Source organism: Hydractinia symbiolongicarpus, chromosome 8, assembly GCF_029227915.1.
Source record: "Hydractinia symbiolongicarpus strain clone_291-10 chromosome 8, HSymV2.1, whole genome shotgun sequence".
In the NCBI taxonomy this organism is placed as follows: Eukaryota; Metazoa; Cnidaria; class Hydrozoa; order Anthoathecata; family Hydractiniidae; genus Hydractinia; species Hydractinia symbiolongicarpus.
In genome coordinates this window covers 9,895,287-9,918,987 of record NC_079882.1, presented here as the reverse complement: position 1 = coordinate 9,918,987, position 23,701 = coordinate 9,895,287, and the positions used below count along the sequence as shown (strand labels likewise).

Sequence of the window (23,701 nt, the reverse complement as noted above, 5' to 3'; positions counted from 1 at the left end):
GGAAATTCGATAACTCAATTTGAAAAAAACAAAAAAAACTGAAAATAGTTCTAAACAACGAAGATTTTATTGTTTAACTCAAACAAAATTATACAGAATCTTGAGTTATTGACACTTTGCTCGCTGGAAGGATAGAGTATTGAGAATTAAAAAATGTTTCAACTTAACGAATGTTGAGTTGGGGGCAATTCAAGATCTGAAAAAAAAATAGAAGGCCAGGATTTCTTGAGGAGGTTATACAAATATGATTAAGATGTAAAGAATTCTCGTTTGCATAATAAGAAATCACGGGGTTGTTTTTCGAAACTTAAGATTACAGTAATTAAATTTCACTTGAATTCAACAGTAGATGAATTATAGGTTTCCAACGGCATGACAGTTCTTAAAAATTGTTGATTGATGTATGACGTATGCATGACTGAAGTCTTTTATTTTTACTCTCATCAAATATACCTTTCGTTGATGACATGAAAGGTGGGCGCGGAGATGATGTTCTCAATTTGTTTATGCTAAATTTTTTAGTATTTTAATGAATGTAATTTTTTCATAATGGGTGCACAATGTTGATCAGTATATTTTTTTGCCAACTTGTTCTAAACTGTTATCTCTGTCTTTAATAAAAGTTAGCACGAGAAACGAACAAATCATGTCAAGTATTATGATGGTATACAGACATTTTTAGCAACCAGAACTATTTTGAGGGACCAAATGAGGAAAAAAAAATTTATTTCATACCACATGAAATTTCACAATCATTTATACATCACATCTACAGGTATATTAAAAGGTCAAACACAATTATCACATTCATAGAACTTGCAACAATATGGAACTACATCATCCATTTTATTATTCATAGTTTTTCAATAAACGGCGTGGTCACGTTCGTACGCAGTGTTCATCACTTTCTTTAAAATGTTCATTCGTATTCTCTTGCTGTAGAAGCTTACTATCTTCTTTTTCTTGATCGGCTAAAGATTCTGCTGAAGAAAATTTCAAGCTACAATTATCTTCATTGAGCACTTTGTATTTTTCCACTTCTTTCTGCAACAGCTCATTCGTAGGATAATCCACATTTATTGACTCCATTACCTTGCCCTATACAAAAGTGTTAGTATTTATATACAAATTACGAGGTGAACGGTTACTTCCACGAACATAAGTCTACTTTTATTAAAGAAATAGGGTGATAATATTACCCTGCTTGCCAGGTTTTGCAACCTAATAACCCGAATTTACTATCTGACCACCCAGTTTTTAAAACCTGTTCACCCGAATGTAAAATTTGCAAGAAAAAAATCAAAACTAACTTTACTGCAGCTTTCAGAATTGCAGAAATTATGGTCCGTCTTATTGAGTGCTTCAACCAGACTTTTCAATTCCTTCCTATTATCCTTGTAATGATTTGCTTGTGCATTGAAGAACTTCCCATACACAGAGGAGAAATACGTCTCAATTCCAAGTAAGTTTTGAATGAAATTTTGCAGAGCTGATGGTAAGTAATATGATTTGTTTCTGAGGTACAGTGGTACCATGTTTGTTGTTTTACTGAAGTAGACTGCAATGTATCGATCGCCATTCTGGTAAACGCAATCAGATGAAATGAGTTGGTTCAAAACAAACGTGTATGGTCTATGACTTGGTAGTTTCGTTGCTGCAACGAAAAATAAGAATGAAGGTCAAAACACAAAGCTTAAAGTCTCGTTTTTCTTCAGCTTTCGTCAACAAAAGTACTAAATAAAACAGACAGATTTAGCATGTCTTGGTTTAAATATTAGAAAATGCAAGTTATACAGGGGGTGATTATTCAAAGGAAGGGGATGTTACCTTCGGTGGGGAATGCACAAAAGACAATAATCCAGGAAGATTAGCGAGGAAAATTTTCCGGGTACAATTATTCAGGGGTGTTGTCCTGGAACCGGGTTCGACTGTCAGCAAATTATTCACTTTACAAGGACCTAGAATAAAGACTCTCACAGCTTATTTGAACTATTTGAAATTAGTTACTTACTTTCTTTCTCTGTGCATATTGTCACGACGTAGTCTGCGTCTTTAAAATCTTGAACCAAAACAGATGGCAATCCTAAGTTGGCAACTCTGACTGGTTGCAAGTTATCAACCAACACTTTAATACCAAAAGAATGTAATTGACCCGCCAGAAATAAAACAATGTTTTCTACTTCTCGGCATCCGTGTGGATAGACAAGCATCACAGTCTCGCCTAGTGTGAAAATATAACAGGAATAAGAGATGGTCTTACAATTTTAAAGAAACAGCTTCCAGTATATAATTACCTTGCTCTTCGAAGGAGTATTCTCCGCTATCCACTGATCGAAGCCTTTCCATTTCGTGCTTTATTCCTTTTCGTGCCTTTTTTAATCCACAATATAAAAATAACACAAATAAAGAGACCGTGAAGACGACAATCAGCACAATGACCATAGGAATAAAAATGTTTATTTTGGAGTTTGTTGTTACTGCCTCTGCTATCGGTTGAGTTGTTGGTAGGACTGTGGTTGGTATGTCTAAAAAAAGTAAACAAACAAGATTTTAACATCATATAACAAAAAAAAAAAAAATATCCGTAAAGAAAATCCATAAGACGTTGCTTCTTTGTAATCTAAAACATTTAAAAATAAAATCTCAAATCTCCATATAGTCGGCTGATTCTATGCAGTTCAAAATAATTACCTTTGCAAGGTTGGATATCAATTTTAATTTCATAAGAGGTGTTGATCTGTATCTAAAATTAAGTGAGTAAATGAGTAAGTAATGGGAAGTTTAACGTCAATAGGTATTCCATCCCAACGGCTGGCTCTTCCTCTCCTCCGACTGTAACTGTGTTACATTGCCAGAGATTCTAGCATTGCTCTAACTTGCTTGTCTAACACACAAGCCGTCTCGCGGTCAGTAGATGATTTTATCGAAGCACACAAACAATTGGTTGATCAAAATGTGGTACTAACATTTCTTTTGTAATGCAGGAATCTAAGTAAAGTCTGTATGAAACAAAAACGTCTAAATATAGTAACAATATTTCTAAAAAAATACGTACATATGCAAAAACGGTTCTTGTTACATTGGTGATTGTCCAAGTCGTTTGGTCCTAGAAAGATAATACTCTATGTAATATAAGTTTACATATGACAATAGAACTATGACGAAATACACAAGGTAAGGAAATACCTTTGGCAAAAACTTTCGCATATTGTATGGTGATTTATGAACAGTTGTGTATGGATATTGGTCAGAATCTTTGCTTCTGTTCCAAGAAATAGTAACGGATTTGTCTACTGTGCATTTTCCAACTTTTATGTTCGTTACTATATCTAAGAAACAATTTCATACAAAATTTGTACTATATGAAATGTTAGAATAAAATAAAAGATGGCTGTATGTGATTAAATTTCTACAAAATGAAAATGATACGGTACTCACGACAAGCGTGTATTCTTCTTCCATGTTTTTTCATGTATGCATCACATAATTCTAAGAAAAAGAGATTTTTCTCTTAAAATGTTTTTTTATGTAGATAATAATAATGAGACAAGACGACTAATTTCGAAGCTCATCACAGAAGTAATTGCGTATTTCCATATTAGTGCTGATTGTCGTTGGCGTCAGCATGGCTATTTTTTAAGAGTTTGTGGGCCCTCTTGGGTCTCGATGTGGATCTATGTGTGCGGCGTGCTAGAGAATGTGACTAGAAAATTTTAACGCTGTCTGTCTGGGCTACGGGTGTGGTAGCAAAATGAGGAAAAACTGCCTTCGTCTCAATATCTCAATATTATTATAGTCTCTGTGCAGGCGTTCTGTAGCTGAAATGCATGGCGATTTTTTTGCTATTTTTTTTTTGGATAAATAATAAAAATGAAAAGGGTATGGTAAACAAACCTTCCATTGTTCGGATTTTAAATTTGTGTTCTGCAGGTGTTGAAATGGGAAAAGCTGTAACATTAACAATGTATTGCGTATTTGGACGCATTTCGAGATGAAATCGACTCTTGAGGTTTGAGTGATATATGCCATCCTAAAAAGGTGGAAATACATTATGAAAACAGCAATGAATATGAACGTTTATCAGATAAGATACTATTAAATTTTTTTTACCTTTTTTATGTTATACCTAGTAAACAAGCACCATTTTTCATCATAATTATAATAATTTTCAACGGTTTGGACTTTGATTTCATAGCCATATGTTTTGACACTTCTTCCTAAAAAACAGTAGGGAGAAAGTAAAAAACATTAGAAATAGAAAATTATATGAAAAAGGATCGACCTTTCTAGATTGTGCGAAGGATTGCGGAAACAATTTATACCTTATTCCATGAAATTAACGAGTCATGAAATTAGCGCGGTTTTTTAAAATTCGCGTTAATTTAATGACCGTTAATTTAAAGACTGTTAATTTCATGACCCGTTAATTTAAATACTGTTAATTTGGTTTGGTCAAATTTTTTACTATTTCCTCCTCATCAGACGATAGTTTAGTCATGTTCTCTTCTTCAACGATCTTTTTTAAAATAACTTTTGTATAATCATCATACTCTGATCAAAGGGAGAAATCAACCGAAAGTACTATTTTCTTTAAATTTTTAAATATTTAACATAAAACTTTCATTTCAATCTCCAAATTGTCTTGTAATAGAAAAGACCGCTTCACTAGCGTGGGTTCAATTGTTACCGTGATTTTTACTTTGTGTCATATCGCATATTCTTAAGTTCGCGTTAATTAAATGTATTTTTAAAAATAACTTTGATCAACCGCGTCAATTAAATGCCTTTTTCAAAATAATTTTATTGAGCCGCGTTAATTTCATGACCGTTAATTTAATTCGCGTTAATTTCTTGACTCGTTAATTTATGGAATAACTAAGATATATCTTTTTATGCGCTTTGTTTAAACGCTATGACTTCTAATTAAATGTAGACTTTTCTATCTGTTGGACATTTATGTACGCTCTCGCTTTTTATCGAAATTATCTATCTCAAATTTTTCTCTATCTGGAACAAAAAATTCAGAGCCCTTGCCACTTTTTTCTCTTTATGTCGGGCTTTTTTGTGTTTAAGGGTTCATATACACAGCAAATACAAAGCAAATACAAAACAAAGGAAAACAGTTGGATTTGTTTCTTGATTACCAAGATTCCATTTTATTGTGTTTCAATAAACAATACGCTCATCTTTTAAAACACGCAGACCAAACTTGTGGTACCGCTAAAAAATATGGTCATTGAAAAAGCTTAAGATACGCACGACATACACACGACATACAAAGCTGAAATATTATTATCTGTAAGATGTAAGATCTCTCTAGCTATTCATATCTTCTTTCACGTGGATATTGGCTTGTATGTGGTAGTATTTGCGATGAATATATGGTCAGTTCTATATTTAAAGTGCGCTGAAGTCTATACTGTAAAAACAACTGTCAATTTCTTGTAAAGAGAAGTCACTTCGTTACAGTCCTTTAGAAAAAAAAGATTCTGCGCATGTGTCAAAATGCTTCCCCAGCTCGATTGAAGTCAAAACCATTCCTTAGTTACTGGCATTTTACGAGCGAACCACTGTGTAGAAGTCATTATGTTTGCGATCTTTAGAAAGTAAATTAAATTTGCTGATTTTTTAAACTTACAGAATAGGGTTTTATTTTTTGGACTTGCACCTAAATACCATTGAGCCGTCAAAAGTAACTTTGAAAACAAAACTCTGGTTTAAAAGTGCGAAATAATTCGTTTCAAACGGAATATAAAGATTTATATTTTCTGAATTCGTAGTAGAAGAAATACTGCTGAGTGAAAGGAAAACCTGTTACAGCTGAGCAATTACTTACTGAATTCAGGTTCTTGCCAAAACACTGTAACATCCACTTTACCAGAGCTATCTAACCTTTGTTCAATTCGTATGTTTCGAACTGACGATACCTCACAATGTTCTCTGAACTTCTTTATTGATTTTGCATCCCTTGGGAAAATATAATCAGTTCGTCTACAGGGATACCCTAAAAAAATAAAATGTTAAAGGTTTTTGGCATCAAAGTAATGGAGGAGAGAATTGCAGCAGGTGGTGACCTAGATAAGTATGTTCCGTATTAGTTTCATAAATAGTAACTTCCAAATTTTAGGTTTTTAACAAAATGTGATAACACAATTGGATGTCAATCACTTATCATATCTTTTGAAATCAAAATGCTGCACTTATTGGAAATTTGATTATTTGTAGGAATATTTAAAACAATTGGTTTGGCAGTCTCCATTTTTTATACCAGTATACTGTCTTCGTGTAATTTTTCGTTTAGGTAAATGTTTTAGGTAAATACTTACATTGATAAGAACCTATCGCAAATCTTTTCAGCGGTGTTCCACACTTTTCTAAACAAGAAAAAAAAAATGAGAAAGGATGCAAACATATGCCATAACTACATATAAAGGTTTTTTATGTTCTATGGGTTTCCTCAGCAAGTAAATGTCTACCTTCGATTTCTAATGGAGAAGTTTGTATAATTGTAAGGTTTGTACTTTCTTGCTTTGCAATGCAACGAACACAGGCTTCTTCAGGGAGTTCTGGAGGCTTTCTTAGTGTCAGTATTGAAGTACTGGATTCTTTAAAGTCATCAATTTTGAACAGAGTATCGTCAAGTAGTATATTTTTACAGTGTGAGTGATGTGGATCCTTTAATAAATCTCCACATCCAAAAACAAACCCTCCAAATGAGCATTTCTGCCATGTTATTATTGCTGGATCATTTGTTTTGCATTTAAATTGGTCGCCTGGCTTAAAGTAATCATAATTTTCCAATTTTTTCGCGAAGGTAAAGTTCTAAAATATAATTTAGTGGTGTAATACGGGGAAAAATAACAAACAACAAAAAAAAGTAGATGTAAACAATGTATTGTTTAATCCACGTCTCTCCACCTCTAATATGGACTTTTTATTACATTGAAAGGGAGTGATTTGTTATAAAAGGCTCTAACTTTTTGCCTCATATTCCTTGATCGTATGTTTATAGTTGATTTGAAACATAAACCAAGGGTGGTTTCTGCAATCTATTCACAAAATATTGATACAATAACACTTGGCAGTGAAGATCAATTTGCAAATTAGGGCGATACCAAAATTTTAGCTTTTGTGCTATTTTTGCTGGTTAGGTAAGCGAAGCATTCTAACACGTCTGTCGTATGAAGAAGAAATTCTCGTCATTTCAACACAGGCGCCAGAGCAATTAGCGCATTTGAATCTAACCATTTTTTTAGGATTCAAAGGTTCTTTTGTGTCTGTTTAAGGCGAACCTTAACAAGTTTAAATTGCGTTGAATTAAGTACCATATAAAGTGATTGGGGCGTTGTACTTCGAAAATTGCACGTCTCACTGAGTAGTGAACGAAACAAATCATTCTGGCAACAGCAAAATTTTGATTTTTGTTACCTGAAGACCGTTTAAAGGCAAAATTTGTTAATAATTTATATTTGTGGGGTGTGGAGCTACAGTTGATCTTTTCTAACTAATCCTGGAATCACAAATTTTTAGTATTTCTTATGCTGCTTCATCGTATTTTGTACGCGTAGAGATCATAATTTCTCTAATTTTGTGTTTTGTTTTAAACCCCCTCCCTTTCTTATTTCATCCCCATGAGTTTTTCGCTTTCTTGACTTCGATAGTATTATCATATCTTCATGGATACAACGGATATTACTTATTAGTTTTAATTACTATAGTCTTTGACATTAGTAGATACTTGACCCCAATTTTGTACTTAGCGCTGAAAAAATACTAAAGTGATTATTTGCAAAATTAACAGAAAATTTGTGATAAAGAAAAAATAAACTTTTAAATATGCACAGAAACTGTTAACTTATAAATTCCTCTTATCTAGGATGACAGCTTATACTACTACAATTAGGATATATTTCACCAAAAATGTGAAAACCCCGGATGAATCGCTAAATCGCTAAGAAGTCTCTATAATAATAGCCGTTGTCTGTCTGTCTCTGCGCGGACCCCCGCTAAGTTAGAAAATGGTGTTACGGAAACACGAATATCAAATGCGATAAATTCTTATCCACTTTGTTGCCACGGGTAAATTCAAAGGACGGGCGAACCCGTGGATTTTTCCACGGGCAACGACTAGTTAATAATAATAATTTATAACTTTGTCATCTTACATTCTTTATTTAGAATTTACATGAGTTTTAATAGCATTGTCATAATTAAATTGACTTCAAGTAAAAAACGTTTTAAATCGCTTTAGTTGTAGTCGATTTATTGATTCGGTTTTATAGGCATTAAGGAAGATATTATAAAATCTAATGCTCCCAAATATTTTCATTACATTTAAAAATTCATATTTTAACCATTGTGTTTTTATAAGATTACTTATGACTTATACCGCTTATAAGACTTCAATTCAAACATTACAACATCATTTTCCCCATACTTGACATAAGTGATGAAGTCATCGCAAACTGGATGACGTTAGCTATTATCTTTTTTATCAAAACAGTGAGCCAGCAAATAACCGTAAGTGGTATTATCATAATATCCCTGAAAATTAAATTTCTAGTAGTGGTGAATAGGAATGGTAAATCTTGTACAACAAGTTTATTGTAAATTTTTTATCTTCTTTATCCTCAAAATATATTCAAAGTTTTTTTTAAATAAATCGCTTGTGTTCACCCAAATTTTTCGGCCTTTTTTATTTAGCTGTGCTAGCTTCAACAAAACGAAAAGAAACGAAACGAAATAAAACGAAGGAACAAACAAAAAATAAACAAAAAATAAGAAAATGTCAACAAACCAGCAACGTTGCTGTAATAAATGTTTTTGCCAACGTCAACAAAAAAAAAACTTAACTAAGAATTACATAAAATTTCCCAATCAAACCACCTCAACCACAAAATCAACAAAAAACCCCGATAAACTCTTACCTTACACTCTGCGTACTTTATCATAAGGAGCGGAATAAGGAGCCATAATGCTGCAATACAGGTGGACAAAAACATTTTTTAAACTAAATGTCCCTGTCTACTAAAACAACTATCACTTTGAATTAATTTGTGTGATCGTCACAAAATTAGGTTTTACTAATGAAGTTATTAAAAAGACGGTTTTTACTTTACATATATTCCCTAAATCCTATATATAATCTTTTTTGATATGTCTTTTTATAATTTTTTGTTAAATTTTATGTCTTTACAGATTCCTTCTTATCATACATATTAATAATTCTGAGTATCGAATCTTTTTGTTGAATTCTGATTTTATCAAGTGCATAGAAACCAGGCTATAGGAAAATGATTAGGACTTTAACAAAACATGATGTAATGGACAAGTAATGTATTTTTTTACTACGTCAGTGTAAATTACTTCGTACCTGCGATACATGATATCATTAAATTCAAATCAGCGTTTCCTGCTCAAGTGAGCGTCTCATGGTCAAATCAGAGGATGGTTAGTGTAAGCATCAATTATAAATAAAGGGGACTACGTCTAATGGCTTGAAATTGAAACTACGTGAAATTCAATTCATTGTGATTTTTGAGATGACATCACATTTTGAATGAATCGAGCACTCACCTAAATTAAGTATGTACTTTTTATTTGAACACCTTTTTGGATTATTTAAGTTCGATGTTTGTTCTTCCCCACAAAAAAGAGTAATTTTTTATATCTTAAAGCCAAGTCACGTGACCTTTTGAGCTCACGAATAATTTATTTGTCCAGTGGAAAAAAATTTTCATAATCTTTTTTTTTTCTATCAGTGTTTGTTGTGGAAAAAACATAAAGGGATTATCCTTCGAAAGTGGTAGGGTCAACCATCTGAAATATAACTCACTTTTATCAAGGAATAAAGTCATTTAGTTATAGAAAAGAAGAGATGGCTTCGAAAGTGCGCGACATTAAAGGTACACAAAGCGTTTACAAATCTATGTTTGACATATGCGATCACGTAACAACACGCCTGTAGTAAAAAACCAACCGAAGTATGAACATCTACATTATGAATGATGCTCGCTGTCTGTCTATGAGCCGAATTAAAAATCCTGGTGTTTTGTAATCAAAAACACCATTAAAATGGTGCCTACAATCATAGTAACCTTCGTCCAAGTAAAATTCAATACTTCATGTTCACAGACGGCAATGATGCACAAAAAAAAAACGATGCAGAAAACGACGGCTATCCCCCGTGTAATTTTCCAAAGGCTAAAGAAAAGTGCGTTGTTTAAAAATATTGTAATCTTTTATGTGTTTTTTAGTTAAAGATCATTTCAAAAATTTCATTTTTAGGCTCCATCAAAATGGCTAAATTCTACAATACACACTTTAAAATGTTCTGTAAAGGGTGTTGTAAAAAACAATAGATACTTCACGTTTTTGATTAAATATAAGGTGCATTTCTAGTAAAGTAAAAACGCCACTTGATGTCTAACTAAGTACAAAGTGTATTTTTTACTTATTCTATTAAGTATGAAATACGGTCGCTTGTATGTGCTATATAAGAAAAGTATTTTCCAAAAAATGTTATAAAGCGTCTATACCACCAAAATAGCGATGACTTGCCAATTAAAAATTGCAGTCTAGTTTTATGAATAAAAAATACCACTTAATACGAAACGAAATTAATAAGTAGCGCTTAACGTCATGTATCATCGTTTTAAATAATGCGCAAAAATAACTCATTGAATAGAAATGACAGTTCTGTTTCTAAACAACCTTCAAGGAAGGCGGAGAATGCGGACGGACAGGCTCTAATTTCCTTGTCCGCGTGTCATATTTCGAAAGAATGGATGATCATTTCATTTCCTCTTACATCTGTTAAGAACATATACACATCCATAACACTCAAAAATATTTGATTGAAGCGTAAGAATACTTTCAGAAAATACACGACCTTCGTCATGTTTGTTCGACTGGACGGTTACACCTGCTTTATTTTTGATTGATCGAAATATATACTTCACATTTAAATGCCACGTGAAGTTTTTACTCCGTGAAATTACACTTATAAAAAATGTACTTCATATTTGATTAAAAACGTAAAACTATTATTTTTTGTTAAAAATCTTACATGAAAAATAAAAAATAAAATTATTAAGGTAAGATAATATTAAAATAAGACATAAAATTTTTAAATGGCTTTTGTTCGGTTTACTTTGTAAAATTTTTATTGTAATGTAACATTTTTTAGTTTGAACATGGTAGGCCTAGTAGTACCTTGGCAACTAAGCCTTAGGTATACAAAGCTGACGAGATTGTATTTCATGCTAAACCATCAAGTCTTCTTTGCTTAACTATGTGGCGTAATTTAAATTAATATTTATATGCTAAGAGCTGCAAAATGCTGTGCATCGATTAAAACGCGTTAAATACAGGCAGTTGGAAAGCTGATAAAGGCGGTAAACACTTGCTTTTAGCGTTACAAAGCAGTAAATGCGTTATTTGGATGGAGACAGAGTTCAAAAGCCATAACAAATGCGCGTCGCTGAAACCCTAAATTACATTTTGCGCCCATCTAAAAATAAGCTTTGAAATACGATTGGTTAAAACGTCTGCAATTCTTTAATTGCGCTCGAAGGCTTTCGCAGTTACTCGTGTCAGGGCAAAGGTCTTTTAATTTTTTAATGTATTGCGTAGCAAAATTCGAAAGATATCGTTGTTTTTTAGAAGCGCTGTTAAAATTATTTCTTGCTACCTCTTTTAAGATTTTGCAAGGTTAAGTCAAAAATTAATATGTCCAATGATTTCCTTGTTCATCTGAATTGGGCGTCCTATCCTATAAAATTTACGTTACAAGCTACAATTTTGAAATTAGCAAAGTCATTTCCAGGAACCTGTTTTTGAGAAGCGTATACTCTGTAGAAACCAGACATGGCTCACATGGTCGAATCCAAGTGTGGAAAAGGTATTTGCACAGAGCGTAGTTTGATTAAAAAGAATATGGCTGTTCCTGTTTATGATGAAGAGTTGGTCGTGCTCATGTTGTCTGATGATGTATCAACTATCGTTTGCAACACTAGAAATACGTGTTTTGGTATCAAACAGTGAACCAGAAAACTAGTCAACTTGAAACTTTTGACATTTTATGTTGTTATTTTGTTTTCTTGAAAGGTATTTGTCTTCCTTTTATATAACTTCTATTTTACAATTCCTCTGTGAGCGTATTCAAAGAATCAATGTGCCAGAAATTTCTATGTTTGCAAATGACACGCCTTCAATAGCATTGAGACAAAACTGTTGTTGTAAATCAGACTTATACGACAATGTTGATTTCTTGTGAAGGAGGTTTTAGATTTTGTTAGTGTTCATTATTAAAATAACTGAAGTGAGTTTTACTAAGTCTTATGACTTGTCTTGATGTCTATTGATATCGATAATTCCAATACCACTGCATCTCTTTTGAGCCGGAAATAATTGAGCAGTAAAACGGTTTTTGAGAGGTTTTGCAAGGCGCACCGAGTGTATCGATGGTGTAACATCGTTTGAGGTCCTTTTCTGGGGTTCCCACAGATAGGATTTTAGATTGATTTTAATACACTGGTGTTTTCGATTTTCTAAAAATATTCCGCATGCGCATTAACAACTTGCTTCACAGAAGAAGCTTTCGATTTACGATATAGTTCCCTGTCCCTCTTTTCATCAAAGTTGAACGACTAAGGCGAAGTGCGCAGTCTATGAGTAGGCCAGAGTGTGTGGTGATATTCGAATTTCCATTTTTTTATGGCATTAAAAATAATACTTTTCCAACCTCGTTTCTACAGCTTCTCCTTCTACTGGTGGAGGTTCAGATTCCGTCCCAATGAAAAAACCTAACAAGTGCTGGGGGGGGGGGGGGGGGGGGGGAGGGGACGAGTAATGGCTGCGTTTCTTTTTCCTTATCCAACCGTCATTCTCAAAAATTACTCTTGGCTTAGCCAAGAAGACTGACTTGATCTATTTTTTCCTACGCACGTTCAAAAAATAATATGCATCCTAAATGCGAAACGATCTTTATGTATCATGAATGCTTTATATGCATTACATAATGAATTTTATAATACATGACGCACGCTCTTGAAGCAGGGATTTGCGTACGTATGACCATTTGATTATTCTTGCAGCGCAGATGTTAAAGACGCATGTCTTCTTGTTGTGAATAAAATGATGTCTGTTGCACAGATGTGTGGGGGAGATTTTTGCCACTTTAAAAGTTTAAAATAAGGCGGTAACATTTATCTATATACTTTAAATAGAACAATTTAATAAATTCTTCGGTTGAAATCAGGTTAGGGTGTTATTCTAAAATCTGTAACCGTAATCATAGCGATGGGAAAGAAGTATATATCATACCAATTATTATCATTTACACGTTATTTTTGTGTATTTTGATTGAAAATTCTAAGATTATAAAAATAAGATTCTGGGAAAATGAGTTCTAATAAAAATACGTAATGGAGGCAAATATCATTGCTCCGTATGGGGGGAGGGCAATTTCCCCGCATACACTGGACCAAAGAGGGTTAAACCGACACAAATGTATACCATATTTACAGTGGATTTGTCAACTATATTCTCTTAATTATTTGGACACAGCGATAATACTTATATTTATTTTCTGCGCAAATTACAATGATACAGCGGAAATATCCAAACTCTTCAATTTTATCAAAAAGGCAGGGGTCTTCGAAAACGTTTGTGGTAGTTATTTGTGGCAATTTCTTAACAGAATTATCAATACTAAAATAGAAAAACAAGATAATATGTTTTATTTGGCAGCAGCCGTTTTAATACACAAGCAATACCCCTGTCCCTGATAAGTAAAAAGTAAACAAAAAATCGCAGTCTGTCGCAATCTTGCTTTTATAAGAGCTTATTTGGTATGAATATTAAGACTTCCGTGTTGCTAAACATTCAGTAATTTAGACTTAATAGAAAAAACATGTGCAGAAGTTATACATTCCTTTTTCCTTTTTCCTGAATAAAAATTGAGAGCCATTTCAAAAAATTTGGTTTCTATATATGAAGGTTTATTATAACTATGCTCTATCAAATCACATAGAAGCCCCTTTTCATTAAAAGCTAGTAGTTGCTAAAGTACATAACAAAGCACTTAAACATCGCTTAGGATTTTACCATCCCAGAACTTGCTGTTTATTGGTTGGTTGCTTATTAAAAAGCGTATTTATTACTCATAATAAGATTAGCCATAACAGTACTTCATACAGATTTGTTATACAGTTGCAAGATAAAGTAGTGACATAGGGTGTGTCACAATTAGCTACATAAACAGCTGATTTTCTGTAAATATTGATTTAAATATCATTGTGAGAATGTTGAAATACCTATAGCTAGCTAACTATAGCTAGCTAACTATAGCTAGCTACATGAGCAGCTCGCTGTTCCTAGTTTTCTCTTTTCGAAATATCAAAGTTAGTAAAGTAAATTTACGACCTTAAGGTAATTAATTTTTGCGAATTTCACGTGTTTTTGTCAATATTGCGAAAATTAGTTTTCGCGAAAATATTTGAAAAATAGCAATTCGCGAAATTTACGTAAATTAATTAACGCCAAATTTTTATCTACCTGGAACTACATACAAGATATACGTGAATTTCAACTTCAGCAGTTTTTATATAGTGTCTCCTACACAAAATCCTTTTTCGCGAAATTTGCGAAATATAATTCTTGCGTAATATCCGGATTTCCAACTTCGCGAAAATTAATTCCCGCCGTAATTAAATTTTAATTTCACAATTTTTCTCACGAAAATTAGTTCTCGCAAAAATTAGTTCTCACGAAAATAAATTTCCTTAAGCTAGCAAACGGTAAAGTAAAAAATTATCAATAAAAGTAGCTACGTAGTTTAACCTATAAAAATATAGACATTAAAAATCTACAAAAATTTTTATCACACCGCTATCCGCCAAAACAATATAACTGTATTAACTACGATTTTATGAAACTGTCCTATTAAAAGTCAACATTTGCATTCTATAAACTTGCATGTAAACAGCTAGCAACCCGAAATGTGCTCGTAACTAAACCCCCTTCCATGGCATTCTGCTTTCTTGCATGTATGACCTCAAAATGCATAGAAATGCAAAGAGAGTTGGAAAAGCATTTTCCGCGTGCAATGGTAAATTTGAGAAAGAAAAAAATGATTAATGTAATGTTTGTTAGTCTGTCAGTTTTAAAAACTATGACAAAAACATTATTTTTTATAATTTTTTTTTTGAATGAAACCATCGATAAACGCTTTCATGAAATTGTCCCTGAAGATACCATTTCATCCAATTTGAAATCTGTTTCTTCTTGCAATGGACGACAAAAATTTTCTTCTTTTGATAAATCAACTGAGCAGGATGATGACCATTTTGTAGACGCCCATACAGATGACAGGTTGCTGACACTGCCGTACAGCATACCCTATGGTAAAAAAATATGTGTACAAAAAATTCAATGTTAATCAAATAGGGATACTCAGAGTCGTAGCCATGTTTTCAGTTGGAGCCTTAAGATTGCAAATTCATAGAACATTTTGTCGTGTGACTAGTTGTCTAGTGAGTAAAATGTTATTAATCGTCTAGATCAGCTTACAAAGCTATCAAATTTTTAGGACTACAGTATACAGTTACATAAAAAAAGACGATCGTCCCCGCCCACCACGTCCTTTTCCAATGACTACGACTTTAGTACTATGCTCTGTAATAATAAAGCAGAAAGAACAGACCTTCATGCAATCCTCCTTGCAACAGCAATAATGATGCTTGGCTTCTATACGCTTACACGTAGCCTTTGTTTTATTTGTAAAATACTCCAACTTTGCAGCCATATCTTTTGAGTTTGATAGGTCTGTAGAATGTAATAAATGTCTTAAAAGCTTTGTTATATCCTTCGGAAGTTTGTAGCCAAAATTATGAGAACCAATGAAAAACGATGGCATTAAACTGAGTGCTTTTTCATAACTTGTTAAATACAGAGGAATGTATCTGGAACTATCATTCTGATGATATGCTAAACCACTGATGACTTTTAAAGCAAATTCGTATGGTCGATGTTTTAAGGATGTGTGCTCTAAATTAAGAAATACATTTGTAGAAAAACGCTTAGACAAAATTTTAAGTGCGTTAATGAACTTTCTATTTAGTGATGCTTGTTCAAGGCAGGCGTTCATTTAAGACAGGGGTGAGTTAAAATAAACCTGTTTCGTTTTACGAATAATTTTCGAGTGTTTTACATAAAAGCCTTGAAAAAATATGGGAGCGAGTTGATTTTTTTTTTCAAGAGCTAATAAACCGTCATAATACGAGAAAAAAATACAACATCACTAATTCTGAAGAAATGAGTGCCCTTTTATGCGCACTTGAGAAGATAGGAAAAGATTTATGCTCGGAATTGGGATCAATTGTCCCTTAAAATCTTCCATTCAAAATAGTTTCCAAACCACTATTGTCAGGATTCATGAAGCTGCCAGATGTGAATTATATTTGATGGACGATTTCCCATGGATTTTCCACGGATTGACAGCCAGCAAAGGAAAAAAAATAAACGTTACTGAAAAAAAGAAAAAGAAAACAGCAATACCTTTATCATGTTCTGTAAACATGATAAGAATATAATCACAAGAATCAATATTTCTTTGTAAGTACGATGAAATTCCTCCTTCTGCGTCAATCTGACTTTGTTCAAGCAATGACAACTTTACATCAATACCATATGCTTTTAAGAAGAAAGCTAAATCTCTTAATAGTGTTTCAATCAATTCACAACCTGGTCGATTTAGAATCATAACTTTTCGTATGCTATCTAAACAAACAAACAATCTCTTTATTTTTGCATTTTTATTGTAGGTTATACATTGTTGCATAACAATGAAGCTTTAAGCTTATTTTCTTACCTTTCCTAGTTTCCTTAGTATGTGAAGCTTGTTGTTCAATATCTTCCATGGAAAAATGATGCGATTTTGATGTATTTCTACTTGAAAATGATGCTCCAAACTTAAAAAGTGATGTCCAAACTCTTATTCGTTTAACATTAAAGATAATGGCTAGAAAGAATATCAAAACAGCTACAAAAATTCCAGTTATTGTTGGTATGTTCTTTGGATTCAATTTGTTTGGATGAAAATATTCAACAGGAAGAGCAAATGGCACAATTTTGCATTTTAATTCCTTCACTGAAGTTTTGTTCACATAGCTAATCACATGATCTGTTGCATTGGCAAAGGAATTGCATAATGGTGCCACAGCTGCAATCTTCTCTTCTATGTCTAGAAAAAATAGTTTGTTTACTGTTAATGTAGAAAGCTGGGTATGTGATGATAAAGAATGGACACAGATTCTGTGTAACTGTGCATACCTGGGTTCTCTAAACAATGTGCAAATATTTTCCTTATATCTAAAAAAAGGAAAGTATCAAAACATTAGGCATTCTATGCTTGTAAGTTATGGACATGTTGTAACAAACAAACCCCAGGTTCTGATGCCCACCCTTTGATAAGAGAAGTTACATTTGTGTTGAGTTTCCGCAGATTATAATTTTTGTGACTAATAAAATGCAATTAAACGTACCAGGCTCTAAGAACTCAATAACATCCAATTCACATTTACCTGTAAGATTTAAAATAATTAATTAATAATGAAAAAATAAAGACTAACAAAGTTTTTTAAAGGAGAACTAACGATTAATAACAAGTTGTGCTTTAAATGTTCACTAGAGTGTGAATATAAACTGTACATATATTTGTGCGAGGATGTTTTTCTACTAGAATTTAGCTAGTTTAATTTAGCTAATTTACATATCTAAATCACTCTGGGAAGACGAAGAATTCACTGAATTTCCATTCATCGTATTACCAGTCCTGTTGAGCTATTCACGTCGTGCGACGCCACAAATCAACAGAATCTTATATATTAATTCCCTTGCGTGAGTAAAACTGTGAGTCCACGACACGGAAATCACGGGTCACTTTTTTATGACGTGGCTGTACGCTAAAATTTAACTAAAAAGATTAGGGATGTACTTCATAGAAATCGCACATAAGGTGTAAATATATAACCCGCTGCTAATAACGATATGAATATATATACCCTTATGCCAAAAAACTCTATGTTAGCATATATATATAGGTATCGCTACATATGAAACGGTATTAGATATTCACAAAGCATACGGACTGTTAAATGAAGTTCCTAGCATAAAACGGAAATTGTGTTTACGAAAAAGATGGCTGTTCTTTTTGAGTATTCTCTACTCTTTCATTCAAAATAAATCTTTAAAAAAACATTTGAAGAAGAGCATGGTTTTATAAATTAATCATAGCAAGGTTCTGTAAGGTTTTTTCATGTTTTATTTTCAGTTTTGATTATATAATTGTTGCCAGACATGTTTTATAGCTAGCATCATAAAAAGCCAACCACCACCTACAACTAGCTAGCTAGCTAGCTAGGAATATATATATATATATGTAGCCATGTTCTTTATACCTAGCTAAGTCTCCAGTTTATATTTAAGTGACTAGCTATTAGCTGCTGTAGCTAGCTAATGCTAGCTTGAAACTAAAGATTCCCAGTATATATATTCCCACAAAACACATCTAACGTTATTAACCCTGAAAATTTTAAACATTTTCCTGGGTTTTTTTTGGTTTGCGAAGTTCTTTTCCTCCAAATATTCTGAAAATAAAGTTCAGAAATTACTTATTTTTAAAATGTAAATTTAATTTGTTTCAAATTGTGGGCAAAAACCTTAATCAGCATGCTAAAAGAACTGACTTTTCTTAATTTAAAATTACTAAACACAACCATTTTCTTACATTTAGTGTAAACTTTTGTGCGTATGGCTTATATTTAATACACCAAAAGAGCTACTTTGTTGATTTCAATTTTATACTCTTTGTAAGCTATTTTTTTCTTCTTTTTGACATTTCTGTTTTACCACTCAATTTTTACATTTTATAAGTTATTTGGAACAGAATGGTATGAAATAGACCAAAATACCTGATCTTAGTTGTTTTTAATTTACAGGCTGTGTCTGTGAAACCTTAAGGGGAACATTTGGTGGAAGACAATGGCATGACATATACTGATAACTGATTTTTGTTGTGTTAGATGTTATATCTGAACCTTTTTGACATTTTATGTTAATTTTGCGAGGAAGGACCATATATATATACACAGAAGAAGAATTCAATTTTACACCTTGCAAGCTTTGTTTTTCTATATTTTGTATAAATTCTTACTGGGGAGGACTTCGTGCAATATATCGAAATGACTGATCCTTCTCGATTTAAATTTGATGTGTTCTAAATCGTATATAGTTTTGGAAATTTTGTGTAAGATTTAATGGGTAAGGGCTAGATGCAATATGTCAAAAAAACTTTTTTTGTTGAATCAGAAGCACTCCCTACAACCATTCTTTTTTTTACAGTTTGTGAAGCTTTTGTGAGGAAAGAGTGTATGCAATATTATCGAAATAACTGATTTTTGTTGCAAACTGTTTTTCTTTGGCATTTTGGATTAAAATATTGTTTTAGAGGGCATATGCAGTAGATATATGTACTGAAATAGTTAAATTTTGCAAACTTTGATTTTGTCGTTACCTCTCATTTTTTACATTTTAATTAAACTTTTGTGGGAGACCTTCGGTATGCGAAGGACCAAAATAAGAGATTTTAGTATTATTTAGAATTTGTATTTTGTGTTGCAAAATTGGTGCAAAAATTGACATAAAATGAACTTATATACAGATTGATTGCTGTTGTTTAACATGACTCATTATGACTTATATATATATTTTATGAAAATTTGTGACAGAATACTATGTGAGATTTGAAATTTTGTTTACTTTATTGATGGTAAAACAGCATGCAAATTGCTAAAAGGACTTTATTAATTTTAGATTTAAACACCGTTATTTTGTTGGCATTTTGTCTAAAGTTTGGTGAGGAAGGACTGTATGCAATATATCAAATAATGTTTTATTGCATTATAATTTGTCCTTGCAAATCCCTTTTTTTCACCTTAGATAAAAAATTCTGTCAGAGGCACAATTTATTGTTTATTTTTCATATTGTGTGTCAACCTTTGGCAGGGTTTGCAATAAACTAACTGATTTTAACATATACAATGAGAGAGATTTGTGTTTGACATTGATCAGCTTTTTTGTATATATGTGGCGTTTTGAGTGATTTAAATTTTATGGGTGAGATGTATGTTGAAAACTTCTTTCCGAATAATTTTCGCATTTGTCAGATGGTCAGAGCAAGTAATTTTAGTAGATTTAGATTTTAAATGTCACATAAATACTGCAGTTGTTGAAAACCTTTAATTTTTTTGGTCATTTATATAATAATGCAGATGTAAGATGCGCACTGCTGTATTGTTTGATTTTTGATGGACATATATCTGCTACATAAATTAAATGGAATACAGTGGATTCTTCCACGGGAAACAGCTAGTATGTATGAATTAAGTTAACTTAAATTAACGTCATTATCGATTTTAAGGGGTAAAATTTAAAACAAAAATAAGAAATGTTTTTTATGCTAATTTGTTTTCGTGATATATAAGAATGTTTTAATGATAATGTAGGTTTTTTCGCTAGTTCTCCTTTAATAATGTAAAAAAACTTTTAATTATTTACTTGGAGTTCGTTTCACAAAAAATCTGATCGACCGTCCACTAGGTAATGGTGTCACGACGATGCGATAAGGAGTAACAAATTCGTACGCGTATTTGATAGGAGAATACGCTTTCTTCTAAAAAAAAACATGAGCATTTCTTATTAAAATCCATCTTGAAGTTTTCCATTACTTACTGGGTTAATTATTTTATTTATTTGTTTTGTTACCCCGTTGTGTTTAATGTAACGAGACATTTTTAATTCTTCAGCTTCATAAAATTGTACCAGGAATCCCCAACAACCTGCGTAAATACAAAAAATAATAATTCAATAATTAACTGTTTAAAATAATAACAAAAAAATATCACATCCAGTTCCATTTGCTGGGGGATTTAATCATCTTTGACATATCAAAAGCGTATAAAAAGGAGCAATTGCATACCTCCATGGACAGAATCAAATACAAGTGCCAAGTATGGTGTTGTTATTTCCACACAAAATTCTACGTGTATATTGAGGGTATATGGCGAACATTCTGGAAAATATCGCCCACAAGATTGACCAATCGATGTAACACTAAGGTCGTCAGCTAAAAATGGAATTAATCATTTCCTTTTACTTCTAATAAAGTCATTTGAGTCAGATAGCTCGGAAGGAAAGTCAGCACACAAATGATCCTTCATTATCCCACAAGATTCCAAAAAAAAAAAGCATAAAATTTATAAAACCAACAGAGCTTTAAGAAAAAAGTTAACAGTTCCAATATTGCGAAAATCTATTGTTTTGTTTTGAAAGGTCACCTCCTGAGCAAAAACAAGTTTACCTGTAAAGTTTTTATTTGCTTATAAAGTTGCTTTTCGTTAGATATTAAAAAAAAAAAATAACACTTTACGACAGCCACAAGCTTCCGACGACCGCCATGACTGCGACCATTCTGAACCGGCGAGCAAAAGTGATATTATCCACATAACGTCTACGCGAGATCTCAGGACCAGAAATCGTCAAAAAACTAAAAGTAATTAAATGACTATTTTAATAGCCCCTGTAACTTTTCAAATTTGCTAACCTCGTCCCAGGGTTTTTAAATGTAAAAACCCTGAAACCCCTGGGGACGAGGTTGCTAAACCGCTTACTTTCGGGAAAAACCGATTATCTAATTTCTCTAAAATCGATAGAAATTGTCGTTTGTTTATACCTACAACGATTTATCAGCTTTTATAGACGATAGAATGTGATCCTATACTTCTGCAAAGTACTTGGGATAGAGCGTCCACAAATTGTATTCAAGGGCCGTAAATCTTACGAAAAACAAATTCATGAGGATTATAAATTTCGTTGAAAAGGCATAAGTAGAACGATTTTGTGGAATTTGCTTTTGCTTTCAAACTCTAGAATTAGTATTTTAAGCCTTGAAACTACTCAAGCTCTCATTAATTTTTTTTTTAAAGACAAACTGGTATTTATTTTAAAATTCGTTTTTTCATTCGTTTAAAACAAGGGTTAAGGTCAGTAAACCAACCTGTATCTATGCAGCGCTGTCAGAATTTATCTCGTGGTGGTAGAAAGTGCTAATGTTAGCATTTTGTACCGTGTTTAATATGCTCGCGAGGCATGAGCTCAGAGAGGAAGCTTTAGAGTGTAAAGTTAAAGTTATTTTAACAGTACTTCAAAATATAGCAAAATTCGATCAAACGAAATACTGCAGCGTTTTAGTTATTATTATTTTTGCTTGGAAGGTCACCGTAATATTTTTCCAAACTTTTATTCCCCACAAAAATATCATACGTAAAGTGTCGAAGCGATCTTTTTTCAGCCCACTGGTTATAACGTCATAGTTACTATAGAAACATAGAAATCATAGCTAAATTAGTAACGTACGTGCGTTTTTGTAATCTTTATCGAAATCATCTTCCAAACAGCTGCTTTCTAAAATCATGCAGAATAAAGATTAATGCCTTAGCCACGCCTAAGAAGAGTACATATGCAGACCCATCGTTTGATCTGTCTGAAAATACGTGTTGTTTAATATGCAACCAAAGTTAAGCCAAAAATATAAAATAGCTTTTATATTTTTGAAAGACATTTTAGTAGTCAAAGTTCCACAATAGGGTTTTAAAAAATCATCTAAGTGAAATTTTCAGAAAGATATTGTGCCTGTCTTTAAATTACTTCTTTAAACCATACTTAGCATAGGTTGTTCGAAGAGAAGCCCTGGGGACGAGGTTGGTTGTTTCATGAATAGATGCGGTAAAAAAGGAACGATTGGATTTTTCACGGGCCACTGACTAGATTGCCATTATTGGCTCTGTAAAGTGTAAGAACATCTTATATGTTATAAACAAAAAGCCTAATAAATGCGACTTACCGCTGATGTATAGATGTGCCTAAAAGAGTATTTGTAAAAAAAATAGATTAAATAATAAAAATCGGGGCGCTGCACAAGTACACTGTTTCACGCTTAGCATTGTTTTGCAAAAATTATTTTCCGCTCTAATGACGATCTGATAACGTGTAATAACGTGTAATTTGAAGACGGACAACCCCGTGGATATTTCCACGGGTTAACGACTAGTCTTTTTAATAATAGCCGTATTCCGTCTGTCTGTTCGTGCGTCTGTTTGTCTTTTTGTTACGGAAACACGAAATGCGATATATAAAGGACAGGCGACCCCGTGGATTTTTCCACGGGTTAACGACTAGTATTATAATAATAGCGGTAGTTTTTCTGCAATATGGCTACTGAGATGTCATGCTGAGAATTCACAAAATATGTACGGAAACCAAAACACGGGCTTACGTTTAGCTACGGGGCATATAAGGCCGTAACAATGCCTACATTTTGTCTGTTAAAAATACTAGCTTACACCTCTGTCATCTTCTACAATTTTTTCGAAAACAGGGTGACTATTAAATCGAAAATCGCATTATTATTGCATCTATAATCATACTAATAACCCCCGTGCTAGCCAAGTGGACAAAGATGCAAGAAATAGCAAAGTGGAAAATATATACGACAGGTGATCCCCGTGGAATATTTGGCTAACAAATGCATACATAAAAGTACTTTTGTGAGCCAAAAATGGTAGTTGTGAATAACGAAGTG

At 32.7% G+C, this 23,701-nt stretch overlaps 2 protein-coding genes across 2 annotated transcripts; both read right to left on the bottom strand.

Moving 5' to 3' along the window:
* Positions 1–709: 709 nt before the first annotated feature.
* On the bottom strand, positions 710–9,228 carry LOC130655118 (uncharacterized). The gene is made up of 14 exons (XM_057457817.1): positions 8,928–9,228; positions 6,477–6,822; positions 6,327–6,374; positions 5,837–6,004; positions 4,111–4,217; positions 3,895–4,030; positions 3,439–3,489; positions 3,187–3,329; positions 3,056–3,106; positions 2,692–2,743; positions 2,295–2,525; positions 2,012–2,221; positions 1,311–1,654; positions 710–1,098 (listed from the first exon to the last, which is right to left on the bottom strand). Exons 1-14 carry the CDS (start codon positions 9,000–9,002, stop codon positions 880–882), a joined length of 2,181 nt encoding a protein of 726 aa, XP_057313800.1. The 5' UTR covers positions 9,003–9,228; the 3' UTR covers positions 710–879.
* Positions 9,229–13,570: 4,342 nt separating this feature from the next.
* On the bottom strand, positions 13,571–21,773 carry LOC130655029 (uncharacterized). Its single transcript, XM_057457731.1, has 10 exons — positions 21,422–21,773; positions 21,041–21,187; positions 20,827–20,900; positions 20,620–20,734; positions 17,547–17,585; positions 17,335–17,373; positions 16,874–17,245; positions 16,561–16,782; positions 15,707–16,050; positions 13,571–15,402 (listed from the first exon to the last, which is right to left on the bottom strand). The coding sequence occupies exons 3-10, from the start codon at positions 20,851–20,853 to the stop codon at positions 15,235–15,237; spliced, it is 1,326 nt and encodes a 441-aa protein (XP_057313714.1). The 5' UTR covers positions 20,854–20,900; positions 21,041–21,187; positions 21,422–21,773; the 3' UTR covers positions 13,571–15,234.
* Positions 21,774–23,701: the final 1,928 nt, after the last annotated feature.